General features: G+C 29.6%; 3 protein-coding genes across 4 annotated transcripts; 1 reads left to right on the top strand and 2 right to left on the bottom strand.

Moving 5' to 3' along the window:
- Positions 1-96: 96 nt before the first annotated feature.
- On the top strand, positions 97-5,561 carry LOC132946443 (borealin-like). Its single transcript, XM_061016444.1, has 7 exons — positions 97-515; positions 598-737; positions 1,823-1,944; positions 2,100-2,211; positions 2,795-2,910; positions 4,598-4,792; positions 4,858-5,561. The coding sequence occupies exons 2-7, from the start codon at positions 611-613 to the stop codon at positions 4,981-4,983; spliced, it is 798 nt and encodes a 265-aa protein (XP_060872427.1). The 5' UTR covers positions 97-515; positions 598-610; the 3' UTR covers positions 4,984-5,561.
- A 1,535-nt stretch (positions 5,562-7,096) lies between these two features.
- LOC132947166 (nuclear pore complex protein Nup93-like) lies at positions 7,097-11,995 on the bottom strand. Of its 2 annotated transcripts, none has more exons than XM_061017375.1 (4): positions 11,756-11,995; positions 11,276-11,352; positions 11,015-11,199; positions 7,097-10,110 (listed from the first exon to the last, which is right to left on the bottom strand). In XM_061017375.1, the coding sequence occupies exon 4, from the start codon at positions 10,097-10,099 to the stop codon at positions 7,565-7,567; it is 2,535 nt and encodes an 844-aa protein (XP_060873358.1). In that variant the 5' UTR covers positions 10,100-10,110; positions 11,015-11,199; positions 11,276-11,352; positions 11,756-11,995; the 3' UTR covers positions 7,097-7,564. The 2 variants fall into 2 exon arrangements, with proteins under 2 accessions (XP_060873358.1, XP_060873359.1); XM_061017376.1 differs by having other exon boundaries at positions 11,015-11,185.
- A 3,027-nt stretch (positions 11,996-15,022) lies between these two features.
- LOC132946270 (microsomal triacylglycerol transfer protein) lies at positions 15,023-23,129 on the bottom strand. The gene is made up of 15 exons (XM_061016176.1): positions 22,019-23,129; positions 20,033-20,245; positions 19,818-19,970; positions 19,572-19,731; positions 19,351-19,502; positions 19,077-19,237; positions 18,836-18,996; positions 18,645-18,766; positions 18,387-18,544; positions 18,057-18,320; positions 17,548-17,779; positions 16,754-16,972; positions 16,329-16,483; positions 15,540-15,707; positions 15,023-15,350 (listed from the first exon to the last, which is right to left on the bottom strand). The coding sequence occupies exons 1-15, from the start codon at positions 22,313-22,315 to the stop codon at positions 15,206-15,208; spliced, it is 2,760 nt and encodes a 919-aa protein (XP_060872159.1). The 5' UTR covers positions 22,316-23,129; the 3' UTR covers positions 15,023-15,205.
- Positions 23,130-23,452: the final 323 nt, after the last annotated feature.

Below are 23,452 nucleotides of genomic sequence, written 5' to 3'. Positions count from 1 at the left end.
CTATTATCTATGCACCGAATAGATAAATAACATGAACTCACGATGTAGAGAAGATATTATATTCTCTACATCATGCATGAACTATATAATAATTATTAATTAATGTATAATGGGAGAATTATACATTAGAAGACTGAAAGTTCCAAATTGGAACAAAAATATTTTGGGAGAACTTGGCCATTCCTCTGTCACAGTGCATCATACTATATTCATATGTTTCTATGGTATAACGCTATAACCAGTATAACAACTGTCGTATGCGCTATGGCGTTCTGACGGCAGATGGCGCGACGGCCCGTCACCACTCACCGTTGATCGGAATACTCTGATTATGAAAATTCAAAATACGATTGCCGATTGTCGCCAACGGGCAACGGTCTACGACTCTGAAACTTCAAAGTTAAAACTAAACGACATCGATTTCGCGCACGATTTAAGCCTTAAGGTATCGTGATTTTGCGTTACTCTGACCACTTGTATTAAAATTGTCATTCGCCGACTCGCCGTGAAACGACGTGAGTAACCCGTTTCCATTGTGTCAAGTCCACCTACAATAAATTAACTCTGGATAATATTTCAATTTGTTTATTTTGTCAGACTTTGGTCTAAAATGCCACGTACCAAGAGAAGAACCGTCAAGCGTTCGTCTGCTGACATGAACATGACGTCTGTGAATGCAACGATGGCCAACCAATCCAAAAATATGAAAGAAATTTTAAACGAATTTGATTGTGAAAGTAATATGAATACAATTAATTATTATTATTATTAATAACGGAAAAAACTCCATTTACAAAACAATATGTATATAAAATTGTGTAGTGACACTGATATAATAGAACTAGGTACAAACAATATAAAATTCACATTCAATTATATAACAAAGAACATTATGAGGTACCTATATAATTTTACAGCCATAATTATTAATTATTAACTACAATTAATATCTATAGTGTTTCCTATAGTCATCAGTATATACATAGGTGATGATTTTAAGTATGTTTTAGAAACATTATTGATTAAAAAACTTTCTCGATGTCTTGTGGATTTGGTATTAATATGAACATTTAATCGTTCCAGTAAATAAGGGCAATCTATAAAGTTATTTAATAGTTTCTAATAAAAATGAATAATGAAGGATACTTCTCAATGTATTTAACGATTGTATACTAAAATAAGATAATATTCCATTATATTCTGAATGTCATGGACGTTCAACTTCTGCTAAAAAACGAAGAAAACGATTCTAAACCGCTTCGAAATTATGAGTTATCCCCATATTATTTGAAGACCAAATAAGGGATGCATATTCTTATTGAGATCTGACAAATGCAAAATAAATACTTTTAAAGGCATTTAAATTATTAAAATTTGTACAAGTTCATGTAATGAAACCAAGTTTTTGGAATGCTTTATTGGTTATTTTATCAATGTGTTCATTAAAACATAGTTCCTAAGTCGGTAAATGATTCCACTAGTTCAATAGAAACATTGCTAAATTTACACACAAAATAAACATGAGATTTTTTTATATTAAATGATAATATTTTGCGTTTGTTGATATTGAGGTTCAGACCATTTAAATATCACCAAACATTTAAATTATTTAAAACATCTAGGAATTTAATACAATCATGAATAGGATCAATTTTTTTTTAAATATTTTAGCGTCATCTGCGAATAATAAAATATTTGAGTGTTTTATAATCGTATTTATATAATTTATAAATAATAAAAATATGGTCGCCTTGAGGAACACCTCGTTGTGCCAATCATCCAACATGTGTGTTTAATATATGTTTGTTTTTTTGTTTTTCAGAACAAAATATTGAAGATTATTTTTCTGAAATATTTGATAACCAAAGAAATTTAATCGAAAATTCATTTTTAATGACAAAAATGAATTTGGGCGACTCATTACATTGTAATCTTTATGACATTGTGAGTTTCTTAACATTATCCATTAACTCTTATTTCATTATAGAACATAATACATTATACCTATTACCTAGTATTGAATTTTAATCAAATAATATTACCTATACTATAAAGTATGTATAGTATTACACTGAAGTAATCATTATTTATTTTTATAGATTTGTAAACAGTATCCAACTAAATCCAACAGTGGAACTAAAAAAAACCTGGAACGACCTTCAAGGCCAGTTACTAAAGCTACAGTAAATAAGACAACCAGACAAAAGAGTAGTAAGTTCCTATTTAAAACTTAATATTTCAGAATTTGTTTTCTATTTTTAATTTTTCAATTGATGTGATTGCTAAATGGTTTTCATATTGATCTATCTTGATTATATTTTGGCTCTATCTACCACTATAGTCTGATTTAAGCTTTATATATTATTATTAACAAAAAGTTGATAGATTTTATTTAAATACCTAATAGATTTAAACATTCCTAAATGATTAATGTGAATTAAATTTGATTTTGACTTTGTCATAGTGTTAATAGTTTAAACTTTTAAAAGAGGATTGCTCTGCTGTACAGTAGGAGTCTAGTGTATTTGATATTTGAGAGCACTATTATGGATGACATTTTAAATTTAAATTTAATGATCATTCATTGTACAAGGTGAAAAATTAAAATTATACATTATCCATGGTCATGGAGCCTTCTAGTTCAACAATCTAAATACTAAGATAAAGAAGTAGGAGTGGTTTTTAAAAAAAGTTTGTAGTTATAGTACAAAATAGTTTTAACATCTGTAATACCTCAAGATAAGCATTTGGTTTAAACAATAAAATCTAATTATAAATTGTTTAATTTTTTCAGCGTCTAGTTCAACATCCAAGACCAATGGTTCTGCCACTGTAACAAAACATCGTAGTGCAACACGCCATGTTGATGATAAGCCACCATTAACAGAAACAATGGAATCTAGATTTAAAGTAAATATAATTTACAAATAATTAATTTAAATAAATTAGGTATTTAATATTTATATCAAGTCTTAATAGCAGAATACATAATACTCCTACCAATTATGTAGAACATTTACATGGTTATATGTATATTTGTATTACTTTTTTCTTGATTTGTATAAGTTTTTAACTGTTCTTAACTTAATAAATTATAAATTAGACTACAGGGGAGTATGTCAAAATCAATATCTGTTATCTAATTTCTGTGTCGACTGTTATGGAAGAAAATAACTTTTTTGTGATCATTTAATTATAAAACGGACCACACAAGGACTGGTATATTGAAGAAATTTCTAATTTCCTGATAGGCCGATCCGCCTCTAGAGTAATAATGGAAAATAGATAAAATTGACTTGTTTTTAACACACACATTGCCCAATTATTTCAATGTTATTGTAAATTAATTCTTTCATTATAGTAAAATCAATATTACCAATTATAATTTTAATTGTGTTTAATATTTAAAGATAGAATAATTACATTTTAGAAAATAATGTTAACTAATAACTAGACATTTCTTCTTAATACTTTATTCGTATCTGAGATGATTATCTTAAGAGGACTCACATTTATTGTCTCTGTCTTAATAAAGCATAACATACCAAATTTGAAATTATATATTCAGCAGTTCAAATCTTGTGTTGTTCTTTAATATAAGAGTGAATTGACCTATTATGATACTTAAAGGTTAGAACATGATTTGTGTTGTTGGAACTTCATGATATTTCAGTTTTTTAACAACTTATAAACGTATTTAAAATATACATATATTTAAAAATACTATGACTTGCTTATAAATTATACACTTATTAATTACACAGATAATGTTCTTACTTTTAAGTTTCATATTAGGTCAATTCACTATAATAATAAATCCAACAACACAAAATTGAAACTGCCGTATATATATTTTAGTATGCTATATTGCAGAGGTTCCCAACCCACGAGCAGCATAGTGCTAGGCTGTGAACCATATAATATTAAATAATATTAATATATATGCTTAAAATAATATTATATATTTTTATTATATACCTCATAATATTTCTGGTTATAATAATATTTATCGTATTTTAATTTGCGATAAACTTAATGGGTCTTTTGTTTTCGTAAATTGCTTTAGTTATTCCGAGACAGTGGTTGAGTGTTTATGTGTCATTGTGTCTGCTGTAAGTTACTATATACTATTTTTAATTCTCTTATTTCTAATATCTTACATATATATGTATATCAGTTTATATATATTATATGCATATGTATATAGGTGTGCTATTAGTGGGTCTCAAAGATTTTTTACAAAATTGGTGGTCCGCACAACTAAAAAGGTTAGGAACTGCTGCTATATTGTATTAGTATAATAGAACACAAACGGGTATGACATCCTCTTAAATCTCAACTTAAAATAATCATATATTATTAGCCTAGTTTTATTACTTTTTAGTTTTCAAAATTACTAGATTTTAAGTACGCACCCATATTAATTTAGATCATATTTAGTATCAAAAGCATATAACTTATTAGACCTTTTTTGCTATTGATTGGCTATTGCTGTTATTTTTAAATTTTTAGACACATATTTTAAAAAATTTTTGCTATTTTTCTTATAAAATAATGTGTTTATTTTAATCTTATTAATAAAATAAAATTATTTCAGACTCCAATTAATCGACTACCTGTACTTTCTTCAGCAACAGTTACACCAAAAGTAAATATGCATGAACCAATATCGATGATGCGGCGTCCAAATCAAGGAGAGGTTGCACTTTCAATGACTGGAAGTCCGCTTATGGTTTCATCTGTTTCTAGGGATGATATGGCCACAGTCAGTGTACCATTAGCCAATGGAAATGTAATTACAATTTAAAAACTATATCTGACATAGAAATTGTACTCAATATAATTTTTTCTTTTTAGATTCTTTCAATATTACCTAGAGCTGGTGCTACTATGGACATATCATTTGATGAACAGACTAAAAGTGAATTACTTCTTCTCAAGGGTAACATTGAAGGGCTGTTGAAAATGAATAGAGGTTTGTGAGTACACAATAAGAATATATTTTTTACTGATCTGGAAAAATCACAGAAGATGTTAACTATACAATGTAATGACTACAATAATTTAATATTTTAATATTAATTAGTATATTTTTCAATATTAATATATGTTTTAGTTATTAATAAATGAATTTGCTCTACCCAAACCAAAAAAAAAAATAACATTTACTAACAATATTCCAGACTGAAAAAAAAAATGTATTATAAATGGATTAATTATTTAAATGCTATTTAACATGAAAAACAAATTCCCCTCGATACATTTGAGGCACCACAATTGTATATTATAATGATATTACTAACACACTAATAATTTCTGTACTGTTTATTTTTAATGTTAAATCTTATTCTTGTGTTTAATTTTTTTTTTTTTTTACCGAATGTATATTTAATTATATACACCAGCAAATTTATATAAAAACAGTGTTTTCTAGTTTGAGTTAGCTCACTATTGTAATTTTAGGTAAGAATTGTATTAATTGAAAAATGTAGTTTAAAAAGGACTTAATAAATTTCTTATGTAAAATGAAACTATATTATAATAAAATATATAGAAACATGGATGATGTTTTAAATTTGAATAATGGCTACATTTCTTTACCTTAAACATTGGTACAGTGCTAGGCGGTACTAGCATTTGAGATTTGGGCAGGTTAAAGCTCTAATAGAGATTTAAATAATATTTAATAAGCTTAAAATAACATTTAGGAAATGTTTGGGTGGCTATGGACATTTTTGGGAGTGCTTGCTTAGTCCTTAAAGCCTTCCCCTCTTTTTGTGCCTATGGCTATATCACAATAATAAATTGTTTAAAACATAAACAATTTTGTAATTGTTTTATTCATAGTCATAATATAGATGGTCTGCGTAATTAGCTTTTCTAATGACAGATGACAGCGATTAAAAACTTCTTAAGAAGATGAAATATGAATACATTTTCATTTCATAGTATATTGCTATGCCTATCTCCATGGTTTATTTCTACATATTTTTCCAGGATAATTAATTTTATAATTGTTTTATGTAGCTGGATTTGTTGATGGTAGTAAGCATGTAGAGAGGTCCATCTTTATTATTTTTATGGTTATATTATATCTGGAAGGTAAATAATAAATATCAGTTCTCGTGACTTGTTGTCAACAATAGTTATAAGTTTAGAGCTAGGAGTTATATGCAAAAATTGTAAAATATGCATTTTATTTACCAAAATATGCAAAAACTATTTTTTTTTTACATAAAAATCAGTAACTTATTGAAACAGAACCTATCTACTACTGAAACTTATTACCATATTAGTGACCGTCTGTTTGGGGTGTTTCTTTTAGTCATGATAGAAATAAAAGTTATATTTTCTATTTATGCTTTTGTACCACACAGAACACAGAATGATACTCGTTTTTCTCTGGAGCACAAATGACTACGAGAAGGTTGCACTTTCAATAACTGAAAGCCCACTCTTGGTTCCATCTGTTTCTAGGGACTTCATGGGCACAGTCAGTGTACCATTAACCAAATGTAATAACAATTTTAAAAGCTATTAATTTATATGACACAGACATTTTAGACGTATACTAGTATAAGGTCTATGGCTAATAATATATTTTCTACTGATCTAGAAAATTACAGAAGATGTAAACTATAGGTAAAATGTAATGACTTTAATAATTAACATTTTTCTTATTCTATTATTTTAAAGGTAATCAAAAGATATAGGTATATAATATATGTTAAATAAAACCTATGTCTGTTGACAGTTGATATTGTTGGACCTTGTACAATGTTTAAATAATATACCTATTTTTTTTTTTTTATTTATTAACCCGCGACAACTTAGACCATTGGATGGTTTTTAACTGTGGTAGAGAATACCGTAGGTTTTTGATAACACGTGTGTTTTAGTTTGGCAGAATTTCAAATTGGGCACCCGTAGGTTTTTGCTATGCCTGGTCGTGGGATGGCAGTCTCTCTCTCCAGACAGATGTCTTCCCGGAGAGAAGTGACGCCCGTGACCGTCACAACTGACGCCTTAGTTTGCTCGGCCACTCCCTCCCCCAATATACATATTAATTTGTGTAGGATGAAGGCATGTTCATGGAGATTAATAACATAACTCTGATATTTACTAAACACAGTAAAATTGTTTATTACAAGGTTATTAGTCATAACACTCATAACACATCAAACAGCTCAAAACTGGTCTGTTCTAACCTGAGATAGCTTTAAACATTTTTATCATAAAATAAAAAATTATTTACAAAATGCTTATTACAATTTTTAAATTTTATATATTGTTATCAAAATTGTTCACTATAATATTCAAAAATAATTACAGCCCTTTTTTTAACGAGGTTTCAAATATTAAAAAGAAATTATAAAAATGTGAATATCTCAGAAATAAACCATTTTAATCAAGTTGCTATCCTTATTAAATAATGAATAATATAGGAACACATTTTAAAAATTTAAACTGAAAGAAAAATATTTTAGTTTTTGTTACAAAAACAATTATTAAGTAAATAATAAATATACATATTTTATAATCAAAAAAATTTTCTTTTTAGTTCTCAGTCGAGTTGCATGTTTGATGCATTATTTGAAATATATTCAACTGCATCAAGAGCAATATGTACCGGTAATTTTGCAGTGAATAAATATATAACTCTAATGGTTTTCTGAAGTTTCCATTTTGTCCATCCAATTTCTTTGCTTTGATCAAAAACATCACTGTCTTCTTCTTCAATTAATGAATCTTCTTCCATAGAGATATTTTGGTTTTTTAAAATTTTAGAATGTTCTTTACACAACACACTAACTAATGACTTTATAAAATTATTTATGTTTCTCTGTATAATTTCACCATAATTAGTGCAATTATTTAAACAGTGTTTTGCGTCTTCACTAGTTAACGGTACTAGACCTGTATCAGTGGCCTTCTCAATAGCTGATAAAAATTCATGCTTAGAAGAATAATAGAAAAATAAATACATATTACGTAAGACTTGAAATGTTGACATGGGACCAATTGGTTCCAGCGTACAGAATTTCTTATTGTTTAATTCCTCCAAATATGAGTATACGCGATCATAAAAATTTTTATTTATGATGTTACACTTGTCATCAGTCATAGCACGACCAAAAACATCATAATAATTGTAAATAGCAAAACTCAGTATATTATTCATTACACCGTATGCTGCCTTATTTGATGTCAAGCTATAGAGTTTAAAAGAAACTTCAGGTTTATTTTTCTCCAGTGTTAATTCTAGTGTTTTATCAATTATAGATGTAACAGTGTCCATATCAAAGATATTGTGTAAAATACTAATTTCTTTCATATTATCGTCTAAACACCCAAACATCCAATCACACATGTTCCCATCAAAAGATGTTGCAAGATCTGCAACGCACTTGTGAAACAAGTTTTCAGTCAGAGTCGGACTTTTTACATTTCTTAAAAAATAATAATAATACGTTGCATAATGAGGATGGGTTGATTTAAACTCGTTGCAAAATAATAAAATCAATCTTGTATAATTCAAACGCACAAACTTAACATCAACATTCTCATTAGATAAAAACGGGGCTTGTAAATATTCAGGAGTGGCTAATAAATGTTTTTCGTTCAAAGCGATGGCTATATGCACTGCATGATTGGAAAACTCGACACTGCGGTATAGGAAATCTATAGCGCTTTCAAACTGTCCAATCAGAAACAATAGCTCAAAGTATACATGAGGCTGTTCCATGTAAGGTTTACCGTTGTCCAAAATATATCTTTGTAATGAACAGTAATCTAATCCGTTTGAATCTTCCATGTACTTGCTCGCAAAATGTTCAACTAGTAACATCCATAGCTTGTCTTCAATTGTTTTAGAAACAGCTTTTTTTTCCATATTGGCTTCTACCATACCCAACAATGAGAATATTGTTTTCCTGAATGCATTGTCATACGCTGGAAGAGTTCTGTAATATTTGTTTAATGTGACACCAATATTGGAAGCAACGCATTCTGCAAAATCGGCTTCTTTCAGGTGAATAAAAACATTTAGTAGATCGTCTAATGCTAAACCAGATTTTTGAATGAAATAACTAGCAACATCCATTCTTCCACATCTTAAACTGAAGTAGAGCAATGGCCAAATTGATTGTTCGTCTACATGAAAATCATTTTGTTGTGTTGCCGGTCTGCCTGTGCTCATAAATACATAAGAGCTTATAATAGCCGCCATGTAATTACCATCATTAGCAATATTCAAATGTTTGGTCTCTTTTACAAGAAAAGCTTGGTATTTATCTTCTAAATAGCTCTTAGCATTTTTAACGAGTTTTGTTTGATTTTCTTCTGAAAAACGTTCATTAAATGATCCATAAGGTGATTGTTGTGGAATTATATTGTACATGTACTTAACTACATTCCAAATATGTGCTACTTTTGCGTTATTAGCTTTGCTCTTATGTATGGTTTCCAAAAAATATTCTATCAATTCTTTGTTCATATTAGCATATTCTATTTCCTTGATGTAGTTTTGGACATCATCAACAAAAGGAAAATTACCAGCTGACTTATTGGGACTATTTAGGCTGGGATCAAATGTAAAATATGTATTTTTGGTAGTTAATAAGTTCTGAAGACAAAATGATACATCATATGAATCTGAAGCAAACTCATTGTAAACAATACCTTTTTTAATGTTTTTCCAACTCATTGGAAGATCTTGTAAATAATTATCATCATCTTTGTTATCATTCGCTTCTAATTTATTGATGTAGTCTTCAATGTGTCTCCCCATTAAGGACTCTACACTACTTGAATAGTCCATCACTGGTTTAGAATCACAGGTTGTGATAGCATTGTCACGGTATGTAGATAATTTTTTAAGCACATTAGAATAGCCAGAAAGATCTAGCCCACGATTGGCTAGAAATTCTTTGGCACATTGTTCATCATTCCCTCTATTTGATTGTTTCGGAGCATGGTCAGCGTTTCGACAAAGCTGACGTAATGATTTATGTATTTTTGATACTGGCTTAAATGTATCAGTGTCCTTGCAAAGTTTTTGCCCTTGCAACAGTAGATATTCTAGATCAGAAGGTGCCATATTTTCTAGTTCTAAAAAAATAAGTAAAATATCATTAAAATATGTTAAATTTAAAACCAATGAATAACAAATATCTTCTGAAATGTAGTCCTAGTTATTTAAACGTTAGGTAAGTATTTAACACAATATTTTGATAATGACATTTTTTAAATATATGTAAATATTTTATGGTTGTGTATCTCAATTAAAATTGTAAGTTGTAAGCCTTTTAACACTTTTCAATTAAGGAATACCTAATAATTATCTACTTACTGTATAATATAATATGAAAACTTCATTAAGTTATTATTGTGGCTTGGATTTGTATGCACTAAAAACCATAAATAGTTTATGGAAAAGGAAAAATATGTTTAAAAATGGTTAAATATTAATTTAATTAAAGTTTAAAATATAAAAACTGTACCTATATAACACTTTTAAGCATTTACCCTTCATATTCATAAATAACAATTAACATTATTTATGATTTTAAGGTAATAAGTAATAACTAATAAATAGTCATTGTCGATAATTTTTATTTTTGATCTTGTATGCTTAGTGGTTAAACCATGGTATTATTATATTTTTTTCAACATCATTTATCATAAAATATTTACTATATTATAACATACACTCGATAAGTTCTATACTTTTATCACAAGCTTCCCTGCCCTTAATTATGTAATTAGATCTAAATAGACCTTTTTACAAACTTTGTTTCTTGTGAACCTAATTGCATATTGTATATTTTTTTTGTACGGATTATAAATGTGATATTTTAATAAAAAAAAAACGTTATAACTTATAAGACAACAAAATATGCATTAAAAAGACAAATATGACAGAATATTTGTGAAAAATATATCAAAAATTAAAATGTTAAAACTCTTAAATGAAAAATGCGTATGGATATTATATAAAAATATAAAATGTTACCTAATTAATTTAAATTTAACTATACTGGCACAGATGTTTTGAATCTTGATCCTTTTATCTTGATAAGCAAGTCACATGAACTGTTTGTTCATATTTGTATATTAAAATATTGGCTTTAGTGTGATGTACAGAAATCAAACTTTGTTGTGATATGACATTAATTGGTGATATCTAAAAAAAAGTACCTATAATTTTTACCAATTTAAAGTTATGATTAAAATAGGTATTTATATTTTAATAAGTAATGATTAATATACTTACGTATTTTTATTGTTTTTGTTTTTAATCCATAGACTGTGTAACTTTTAATTGATTAGATGCATTTCAATTTTATTATTCTAAAAATAATAAGTATTAAAAACATTAATATGTTTGTTCTATATTATAATAATAAGAAAAATTTGCAAAGTATTCTATTTAAAAAAAACTAACTGAAAATAATAAGAGGTATTGTCAGATACCTATAAAAATAATGTGTATATTAATACAGTTATATAATTATTATGGACTATGGATAGATAATTTATTTGAAAATGCATTGAACATTTCTTTTCAACAACAATATTTTGCTAACTTAAATGTTTGTTTATAATTAATCGGTAACGAGACAACAAGTTGTGATGTTAATAACAAGAGTTGTGTCTTGTGTCATTCTGTCATGGGCTTTATATTGTTCCCATTAAATTATATTTATTGTGTGTCCACAAGAATTGAAAAGTACCTATATATTTTAATTTTTACCTGCAAGTCGCAATACAAATCAAAATGGTAGGTAATTTTCGTTTTCGATGATGAATGTTTTTCTTAAAAAATTGAACCCCAAGTTTGGGTTGAAAATTTGCAATATTTAAACGAGTAGCAGTGGTTGACCGAACCAACGTCCAACAGCTTAAATAACATAAAACAATAATTATGATTTGTGGAGCCGGGGAAGGTCCTCTACAATGAACATTCAAAATTTCACGTTAACGTTTTTATCAACCCTAGCAAGAAAATACTGGACTGGCAAAACAAAGCCGCATGTGAATGATAAGAGGCATACGCGCAGTGTGTGCAATATCATGACGATAAAAATATTATGCGTCGACGAACACCGGCTTATACTTGTTCTCTCTTCTATAGTTCTATGCTTATACTTAATATAAATCATGAACTAAGATAGTTATAGCTATCTTAGTTCATGATATAAATTATGCACGAATGAAGATATTATTATAATATTAATTATTATCTTATGTATAATATATAATTATCTTAATTCCTTGATTACAGGGAAGTTTTGGTATTGAGTATATTTTGTTATATAATTAAAAATGGGAGCGCACACAACACGGGAAATTATTGCTGAGGAACAAGAATCTTTAGGAAAATATTTACTAGGAATATTTAATTATGGATAAACAAATTAGCTCGGTTTTTTGTGGGTTTATACTCTATAATATAAGCACTACAACGACTAATGCCAATCCCCGATATTTTTACTTTTGACCCCCCAAAGTACCAACTAGATTCACTTTCCTATCAGAAAAGTTACTGTTGAAGAAAATCCAAGCACTTTTACTGTCCTAAAAGGTGATGACACACAAAAAAAAAAAAAAATTAAAAAAAAAAACACACATTGTAAAATCAATACATTCATCGCTTTGCTCAGAATCTAAAATTTCCAAGTAGTTTTCAAAAACGACGTGAAAAACAAAAGAAAAAATAAGGAAAAACGGGAATTTTTACGCAAAATCTGTTTTTGAGAAAATCGATTTTGGTTTTTGGTGTAACTCTAAAACAAATGACCGTAGGAACATGAAATTTTGACCGAATGTTTATATTAGCATTTTCTATACACCATAAAATATTTTGACTCTTTTTGAGCTGTTTACGGACATTGTCAGTTTTCAAATTTTTTAGTTTTTTTTTCTATAAATATCAATAAAATTTTATCTGTTGAGTAAAAAAGCTTGAAAATTTAATAGAAGGCTCCTAGGTTATTGTTTCAAAGGCAGATGAAAAAAAATTAAAAATCCTTAGTCACAGTTTTTATTTATAAGCATTTAAAGTTCAAATTTTGTCAAAATACGAAAAAATCACGAAAATTAGCAAATTATTTTGAGTTGAGAATTCATAAAAATTTTTCTTTTTAAATCTAAGATTTTAAAATGTAATATAAGATTACTCATAAGTTTATCTACCTTTATCAAAAAAAAAATGTCTACAAGAAACTTAAATTACATTTTTATGAGCGTCTTAAATTTATATTTTTACAACATTTGATATTCACTCGATTTCTCATATAACAATTTTCTTATTTTATTGTAATTAAAAAACGAATGACTGTAGATACTTGAAAATTTCACTGAATGTTTATATTAGCATTTTCTATACACCATACAATGTTGAAAATATTTTGACTCTTTTTGAGCTGTTTACGGACATTGTCAGTTTTCAATTTTTTTAGTTTTTTTTTCTATAAATTTCAATGAAATTTTATTTGTTGGGTAAAAAAGCGTGAAAATTTAATATAAGGCTCCTGATATATCGTTTTAATAGCAGTTGAAAAATATTAAAAATTCATAGGCACAATTTTTTTTTATAAGCATTTATAGTTCAAATTTTGACAACATTTATCAAATTTTTAATTTATTAATTATTTTGTAGTTAAAAATGTATAAAATGTTTAACTATTATGGCTAAGGATTGAAAATTTAAAACAAGGCTCCACGTAAATAGGTTATATATAAATTACTTTATTCACAATAATATCATCAAATATACTTGGTAATATCATAGGCTGACTGACCGTTTTCGCTCAGAATCATTTTTCTTATACAATGATATTATATCATTGAATTCAAATTTAACACCATCCATTACAGTGACCCACTTTTAACCTACTGTACAACAGAGCGACATCCACTTATCCACCTTTTTTATATCTATGATTTGAAAATCGAATACAAAAAATGCATAGGTTTGTCTACTTATAACAAAAAACAAAATGTCTACCAGAGGGCGGAGAGTCAAATTAGTTTTTTAAGAGCGTTTGAAATTCAATTGTTTACGACACCCAATTTTTCATCTAACAATTTTCTTATTTTATTTTATTTTTAATTCAAAAAATTTTCACCAAATGTTAAATTTATCATTTCATATCCATGATAACATTTAAAAAATATTTTGACTAGTTTTTAGTTATTTATAAACATTTAAAGTTTATTTTTTTTTTTATAAATGTTAATACATTTTTTAGTTGCATCAAAATGTTTGAAAATATAATACAAAATTCCTCATAAGTTGTTGTAACTGCAGTTGAAAAATATTAAAGATGCATAATTCGAATTTTTTTTACATAAGCATTAAAAGTTCACATTTCGACAAAATTCATCAATACTTATCTGGAAATTTTTAATAATTCCGTATCACGAGGGTATATTTATTGTTTATTCTCGAAATGTTTGAATGGAAAACCTGCGCGCACGTTATATACACTCATGGTTCTCTCTCTACAAATATTTATTATATATTATATAATATAAATTCGAATTCATAATATTATTTCGAATGCATCCCTAATAATGTCATATTGCGTCCCCGTAATATTGTGTAAGATTTATCCGCGTATACGGGTAATATACCTACATATTAACCGGGTAATGTTAACCTTATTCATATGAACAGTGTAATGTACAATATATATCTACTTTAAAGTTTAAATTATGTAAAACATAAAAAAATATTTGGTATGAATACGTCTTGTCTATGTTGCGTGTTGCGTATGGTCCAGAGAGAGAAAACTAACAGTGCGCTGACATCCTCTTAGAAAACGTAAAACGCTATAACTTCTTCGTTAAGGTGTAAACAAGATTACACGTTATTATTATATGCGGTAATATACATTACGAATTAATAAACAATTAATTATCACATCCGATATCAACATTGTACTCATTTGTAACGCCGTAACGGTTAGCTTGACATTCATACTTAAATAGGAATCCAAAATACATTTAACACAGATTCAATAGTTAATAAATAATAACTAATCCATATTATATTGTTCTGAATTGTCCGTATAACAAAACTTAAAATAAAAATAATTCAGTCGCGTTTTGAGGTAATTACAATAATAATAATAATAATAATATCATTATTTGAAATATTTCGTTTCCGTGTATTGCTGACTTGTCGTAGTTGACCACTTCACTGAGAATGGATGGTATTACAAAATTCGTTGACCATTTGGTTTAAGGCGAACGTCCGTCCGGAAACTGGATGCGTCCGTGTGGTGGTCGTGTGTGACTTGTGGGGTAGCCCATGGACTTTTTCGCTTTTGCTTACGGTCGTGCTAAAATTTAAATCGTTTGATTTGAAGGAAAAATATGTGCACAATACAAAGTACAAACAGGGGAGGACTTAGACAAAATGTAGGCCTAGGTGATTTGATAAAAGTTGCCCAAATATGAAAATTCATGTGTCAGTTTAGTGTTATTATTTATTATAATTTATAGGTATACTATATAGACATGATACTCACGTCACGTTTGTATCCACGAAAACAATTCGCATGCATAAAACGATTTTTGTCGCAAATTCAGCTTCGCTATGCATGTGTAGCAGCCCTTCGGTGATCAGTGCAAAGTCTACTTCGTCTGTTACCAAGTCTGTATCCAATTTCAATGACCCCTGTATGCTGATACCACCGCTACACAAAGAACAAACCATTATAATTTAAACTAAATGGACGTGTTGTTGCCCGAAAAGGGTTTTGGTGTAAAATAATAAAATCAAATTTTTATTGGAACTAATGTGTGTTGTAGGTATATTATTTATTTTTTGTGTCTGTTATTAAATTGTTTTAAGAGATGATAATTTGTGTTTCTTTATATGATGTTTTTTATGTTATAAGATATTAAGATATAAATGTTTTGACATATATACATTATTGTACGAGGTACGACTACGAGTTGCCTTCATCTGTCTATATTTTTAAATTTTTTACTTACTGTAAACATTGAAGTTTTTGTTTCTTAAAACGACGTGAATGATGTGTTTTAATTTTTAAATTTTTAAATCGTATTGAATAACTAATTTGATTTTTTATTTACCGCCATTATTCGCAATTTGCAATCGTTAGCCATAAAACGTGTCATTTACTCTATTGGCGAATATAGAAGATTTTATTATAATAAATTATTACTAACAGTAACAGTAATAACCTTACATTTTAACAACTATTGTGACGTAATATATTGGTACAAATTATATACAATCGTTGTAATATTTTAATAACAATTTAAACAATAATTTATATGGCTATTCTTACTTTTTCTCGATTACCGATTGCGCGTTTTTATTCCAAAGGCTCATTTCTATTTGACCGGATATGTCCAGTGACAACATTCCTTTGACGTTTAGCTCGGCCGTAATTCCGTTGCTCAGTGGCACGTATTGCAAATGTTCGATCATTTGAGATATACCCTGCGAAAGTGTGAAACAATATATTATTTACAAGTTAGAAAGTCAGTTGTAAAACACTTGGGTAAATACAGAAGAAATGTATCAAGTAACTACTATATGTATAAAATATATAGGTACTGTATATTGCCCGTGTATTATTTGAGAATGTTTGAAAGGTTTTTTATCTGGAGGAAGGGGCTAAACTCTCTTATTTGCACCACTGACTGGTAATAATTATTCATTAAGCCATTGATTTTATAATAGGCATACTATATAATATATTATATGTACCTGAATGATGGGTGTTTTGTCCGACCCGGTCCCGGCCCAGACGTGTCCCATTAACTGGCCTTGACTAGAAAACATAATGAACGGTCTGATGTGCACGCCGAACACTACGAGTTCTAGACCAGCCGTGGCCGGTAAGTTGGCCTCGTCCGACGTGTCCTTTTTGCCCGAATCGTCGTACAGGGACGTAAAATACCCGAGTCCTGTTGTGAACATGCCGAACTGAAACGATATTACTATAATAATAATAGGTACAGTGTACACACAATATATTTGTATCATAAAAATCGTAAACTTATAATACGGTTATCTGAATTAGTATGTGTATCGCACCCAACGATTACCAGCATCAGAATATGGTATGCAGTATGCACGGACATGTATATAATATTATACAATACTTATGTAATTTAGTTACAGTAGTAAAGTAGTAGATCAAAATGTATGCGTGAAAAACATTTAGGTACTTCCATTTTAGTTCGATTTAAAAAATGAAAATACGTCCGACCAAGTTCATCAGAAAACATCAGTCGGAGCATTTTTTTTTAATGTTGTTAAATTGTTTACTAGAGTAAAACGTAGTAAATGTTAAATATGTTTTTAATTTTCAATACCTACCTATAGCTAAATAAAAAATGTCCCATAGAAAAAATATATGCTACGACAGATGCAAAGTAAATTTGTTTACTTCCCGAAGATCAAGCTACACGAGGTAGGTACCCCTACATTTTTGTCATGCGTGTTGGTCGTTTTGATGAAAAATTGACGAGGCCTAATATTATAATAAACGCACTTACACTGCATAAGTCGTATTTAATGTTGTCATGTTCCAAGACGATATCCACGGACCCACGTTTGGTTACTCCCGAATATATCTGTTGAGAGTTTTTCACCAGTCCAGTGATGTTGTTATAGTTGATGAATTTTCTTGAAAAACACGACGACAAGCCTCTCTGAGCCATGCTGCCGTAGTGGTTCAACCGTTCACGAACCAACACCGTTCGCAACAGTCTCGCTGAGGTCTCATTTCTACGAAAAAAAAAAAAACGCGAAACAACGATCACGGTTAAGAGTTTTTTTTTAGGAATCGAAATATATGCCCGTATGCATAGTCAATATATGTGTCACATATAAGACATGTTGCTATGCTTTATGTGACACATAAGTCGACTATGCATAATATGGACAATAATGTTTTTAATTTTTTATAATTCGTTTTATTCTCCGAATATTATATATCTAACATTGTTATAATATACGTCTAGACGGGCGTCTAATACGTTTAAGAACCTTTCAAATGTCTCACTGGTTAGCCATTTCCTTCAATAGTTCCAATGCGTACTGCTTGATTTCGTATCCCTCACCGGGTGCCGAGAGCCACTCAACCACGTGTTTCAGCAGGTCATAGTCTGGATCAGACTCCAGGAGTATGGCTAGTGCTATTGTCCTGGTGCTGCTGTCCTGTTCTTTGACCAACTGAAAGAAAATTCTGTTGCAATATTTCAGCACTCGATTGTCCCACAAATCCGGCCCAAACATTTTAATCGTTTTCATGGCGTACGCGCTAGTCCTAAAAAAAAACCGGAGTATTATAAATATATTATTGTATTAGAAGTTATTGCCTTTCTGTTATTACATTCTGTTTCCGTGTTGTGCAAAGCTTAATAGCACTTCCATCGACAGCGGATGTTTGAGATTAGACAACGCTCTGATGTACGTTAGTATGCATTCGTCGTCGTCTAATTTACATTTTTCCAGTCTCTCCAATGTTTTAACGACTAGTTCACCGCAAATCTAAAATCAAATATACGTATTTTGATGTTTTATGTAGGTATTTTACCCCGCGCTATAGCGTCTATAGATGCTTTTTTTAATTTTGATAAACCATACTTACGAGAACATTTGCGTCCGTGTGATTGTAACGAGCCAAACGACTGGCCATAGCGGTCACGGTGTTAAATAAGGTGTCCACTATTTTTTTACTGGCTAGTTTCTCATCAGTGATTGATAATAAACCTATATAAATTATTAAAGTCGTAAGTATTCAAAAACTATATTTTACCCGATGAGTCGAGTGTATATTACTTTTTATGATTTCTACTTTCGGATTGAATTTTATTGATGCGCTCCATAAGTATCTTTCTATTTTTTCGACGCTTTTAGCATCAGTTAAGTCTAGTGTTTCCATTAAGGCTTTATGGGAATTTTCATTTAATGCAGCTCCTAATAAGTCATATAATTGAACTCTAAATATAAAAGTACATTCAATTAATAAATACACATGTAGGTACACAATAAGACATAAGTTACATTTTAATGTACTTACACTATATCCACATTTTTTTCATCGGTCAATACTTTTTTAATAGTTTTCGTGTCACTGTTTTCAATAGCATCCATTACTTTGATCGCCCCATAAGCCGATTTAGACTTTCCCAGTTCTGAATCCAATAAAGAGTCGTGGTAATTCTTAACCACGTCGTCTAACTAAAAACAATAAGTACACAATATCTGAAATGATTTATTTTCTATATTATATTATTATAGTATAATAATATTATATTATAATAAAGTAACTATTGGCTATTTGGTTTACTTACTTTATTACATGAATTGTAGTGTTTACAATTTTTAACCTCGTGGATTGGACTTAAATTTTGTTTTTCTAGTTTCAGTTTGAGTTGTTTTTCTAATTGATGAATTGCTTCTTTGAATGTATTGGCTTCAATGATATCTTCATTTTGTTTGGTTTCTATTATACAGCATTATTTTGTTTAATAATTAACCACGCGTTACTATCAAAACCTAAGTTCGCAAATACCTTTTAATTCTATATGTTGTTTTGATGACACCGAAGCTCCTACTTCATTCATAAAGCTAGTAGAAAACTCATGATTTTCGTCAAAAGACACTTCAACCAAGGATTTTTGGTTGTATATCAGTAAACCTTCACGTTTTGAACGTAAAGTTCCTTGCCAAATCTAAGGGAAATACATTTAATAGGTACAAACACAAATACTTGAGTTAAGTCAATCATATATTATAATAATTACTACTTTTGTATTACTTTATCGGGATGTTTAATTTCAGGTGGCAGTGTTGTAGGCGAAATGCATCCATCAATTCGTTTTGAAACACTATTTTCATTTATTTTAGTATAGGTCACGTTGCACTCTCCGAGCGTAGAATATTCTACAGCATGTTGGTTTGACAATTGAAACTACGTGAGAATACATTATTATTTTTATTACCTAATTTGCTTTTCTTTGTTTCTATTCATACCTGAAAGAGGCCAGCGATTCCTTTTTTAAAATTTTCCTCAGTCAATGAATTAGCAGAAGAGACATACAGGTTTTCTATATGCCCGTTCCTCCAGTGCGCAAAAAACGGTTGGTCTGAAAACCTGCTATCAATCCTCGATTTACGGTCGATAAATTGACGATTACCATCATTTTTAGACTTCTTAGACCACGTTTGAAGTTTGGGTGACTTGAACTACAAAAACAAATATTATTAAATTAGGTGCACAATGGGGTTGACCCTCCTTAAAACCCGAACTGACGTATAACATAGTACATCATATTATTATATTTTAATTTAAGTCCAAAAATGAGTAAGTTAAGTTACAAATTGGAATCATTGTATTTTCCCTGAAATATAAAACTAAAATTAAATATTTTAATTTTTACACTACCTATACATTATAATAATATGGATAGTTCATAAAAATATTTAAAAAATGAATTATTATTAACCAATAATAAGTGATATTTATTTAAAAATGTTATATGAAAATTGTATTTGAAAAAGAATTATGATTATTTCATTTTTATGCGCAGAAACGCATACATAATTATATTCTACGGTAGATTTTAGTGCATGAACTTCCATAGTTATTATACCTATTTATCTATATTATTATAGTTTCTTATGAAATCGTGTTCAGGCATCCAAGACTACAACAATTAACAGCATAATTACATGGTGGACCTATATACTACAAGCATTTATGATTGTTTTTTTTCAATGCGATGTATAATGTATCGGTAAGTACCTACAGCAATTATACAGTAGGTATCTAAAACGCCTGTGCCCTATAGAGGTTAGAGTGTAAATGTTATATTAGTAATATTACGATTTTTTTGCGTGAATGTTTCAAATTGTTTTATTATTTATAACGTTAAAGGCGAAATTGTAGTAGATACTAGATACTAATAATATTCGATAAGATCTCGTAAAAAAAGGTTGAGTAGATAACCATTAAATATCTATACTATACAGTAGCTGATAATATGTCCCCAGCATACGATTTCACGCCATCAGCGGTTCTTACCAGATGCTGGTATGTTCAGGAATGAGTAATGAAAAAATGTATATTGGAATAATAAAATACCAGTTCATCAAAAAACAGGTATAACTGTATAAGCACCAACTAAATTACCAAAAAGTTAGAAAAATGTTAAATACTACTAAGAACATTATAATAAATTAACCAGAATTAAATTATATTAATAAATATGATACAATGATAACATTTTAAAAATATTTCTGATATTAAATTAATTTACATAAAATATTGATTACATTTTAATAAAAGCGTTTGTTCGAAATTTTGAATTTTCTGGATGTGACAAATGTTGTACATTATTTAAGAATAGTTTGTTAAAAAACTTTTAGATAACTATAATTTTTTTTTAAATAACTAATTAAGTTACTCAATTAATTAGATATAGAAAAATACAAGTTAAGTTACTTCAAAAAGCTACTAAAGAATGAACTAGTTAAGTTAAAAATTTCCAGCACAAATAAATTTAAAATTCTTACTAGTTAGTGCAGGGCATTGTTATTCATCAATATCCATGGTAATTTAAATTATAAAATAGAACCATATTACTTATGACAATATATTATACTGTAGAAATCTGAATCATAGATATTATATAATATAATATACCTATAGTACATATATTTTTTGAATAAATACGACCGACGGGGTTGTTTAAACGCTTAAACATCCTCATGGCACGTCACTGTTACTATGTAGGTACTAATCGTAATTTTACCTTGTATTTTTCTCCAAAAGTTAGAGTTGAACCAAAAAATGTTTTTTCAAGATTAACCAATATTATTTGTTTACTTTTAGTTGCATTTTGTAAGTAAATTATTTACTTCAGAATGTATTATGATTTTTTTGTTTTTACAATTTAAAAAAAAGTTGGTAGGTATTATACACCTTAAAAATAAACATTATAATATATTAGTACTCACGTGTAGCCGCAACAGTTTGTCGCCGGCGGTATCGGTAGCGGGCCAGAGATTGGCGACCAACAGTCGACCGACCACCCGATGACCTACCGCCGGGTCTCGGTTGTCTGAAGATCCACCGGTCAGCACGGTGGTCGTCGACTCGTACTCGTACTGGACGCCGGCCGGGAACAGTCGGCCGCTGTCCACCACGGCAGCCGAAGACGGTGGCGGCGACGACGACGACAGTAGTAGCAGCAGCAGTGGGAACGCAACTGCGCTCCAGTCAGACGATGACGCCATCGGCGAGATGGTGGGCATTCCTGTAGCCGATGCAGACGAATGGTTTTACGGATCACGAAGACGAATAAATAATATTAATATACATTGGATAAAATGGCAAATATTATCTGTATATCGTTGGCTGGCGAATATCGTGTACGGATATAATCGATTGATTATTTGCGGTTTCGTGTACAACAGTGTACAACTATGGCTACGATATATATGTATAGTTATTTTATTATAGTACCTACCAATATAATATTATTATTATACGTTCGGTTGGCGCGCGCGAAACGACAGACGTGTCCAGAAAGCAACACAGGACCGAACACGACGACTGACGCGCACTGACTGCCTTCGCGTTGTTGTTATTATTATTTGCACCGGTACGACGACCGGCGTGGCTTCTATACATGAGATATATATATAATATATAATAATATCATGTCGTATACCTGTACCGTTACCACTACCACTACCGCAGTCCTGCACGCTGACCGTATAATAATAATATGTTATATTATTCACGTATAAAAACGCGCTTCCCGTACACTGAACCCGAACGACGGCGACGGCGGTGAGATGACGACCGCGATTGAGAAACGTCCGGACTGAACGTGTATTTTCAGCTGAGACTACTGTCTAGTGTCTACCGTTGCCACTTGCTGGCCCAGCAGCGCACGTTACGGTCACTGGTTGGGTTTAATACCGCGGTATAATATTATATTATCGACTTATACAGTGTCGTGTTGTGTTCCGTATTATTATTTATTAATATATAGGTAACAAAATGTCAGCATACCTCGTTACCAACTAGTCAAATGTAGGTAATATATTTATTCAACCTCTATAATACTCGACATGGTATAATATAGTGAAAACCCGGATTTATATTCGTTACTTTGTTTCATTGTGTAAATAATAAATATGTATAAGTATAATTTTATATTTTTAATTTTTAAAAGTCTGCAGACAAAAATATCCCTGTACAGTGTGTTTATCGCAATGCCATTTATTGCAACCTATCCGCAACCTATCCGCAATATTTGAGCAATAGAGCTATAGACAAGAACTCTAACTTCTAAGACATTGGTTTGCCATTCCCAACAATAATAGAATCAACAACTAACAAAAAAAGACTTGAATTATGCCAACGGTATCGCGAGGGAAAAT

This window comes from Metopolophium dirhodum, chromosome 6, assembly GCF_019925205.1.
Source record: "Metopolophium dirhodum isolate CAU chromosome 6, ASM1992520v1, whole genome shotgun sequence".
NCBI classification, from domain to species: Eukaryota; Metazoa; Arthropoda; class Insecta; order Hemiptera; family Aphididae; genus Metopolophium; species Metopolophium dirhodum.
This window is presented reverse-complemented; position numbering and strand designations above follow the sequence as displayed.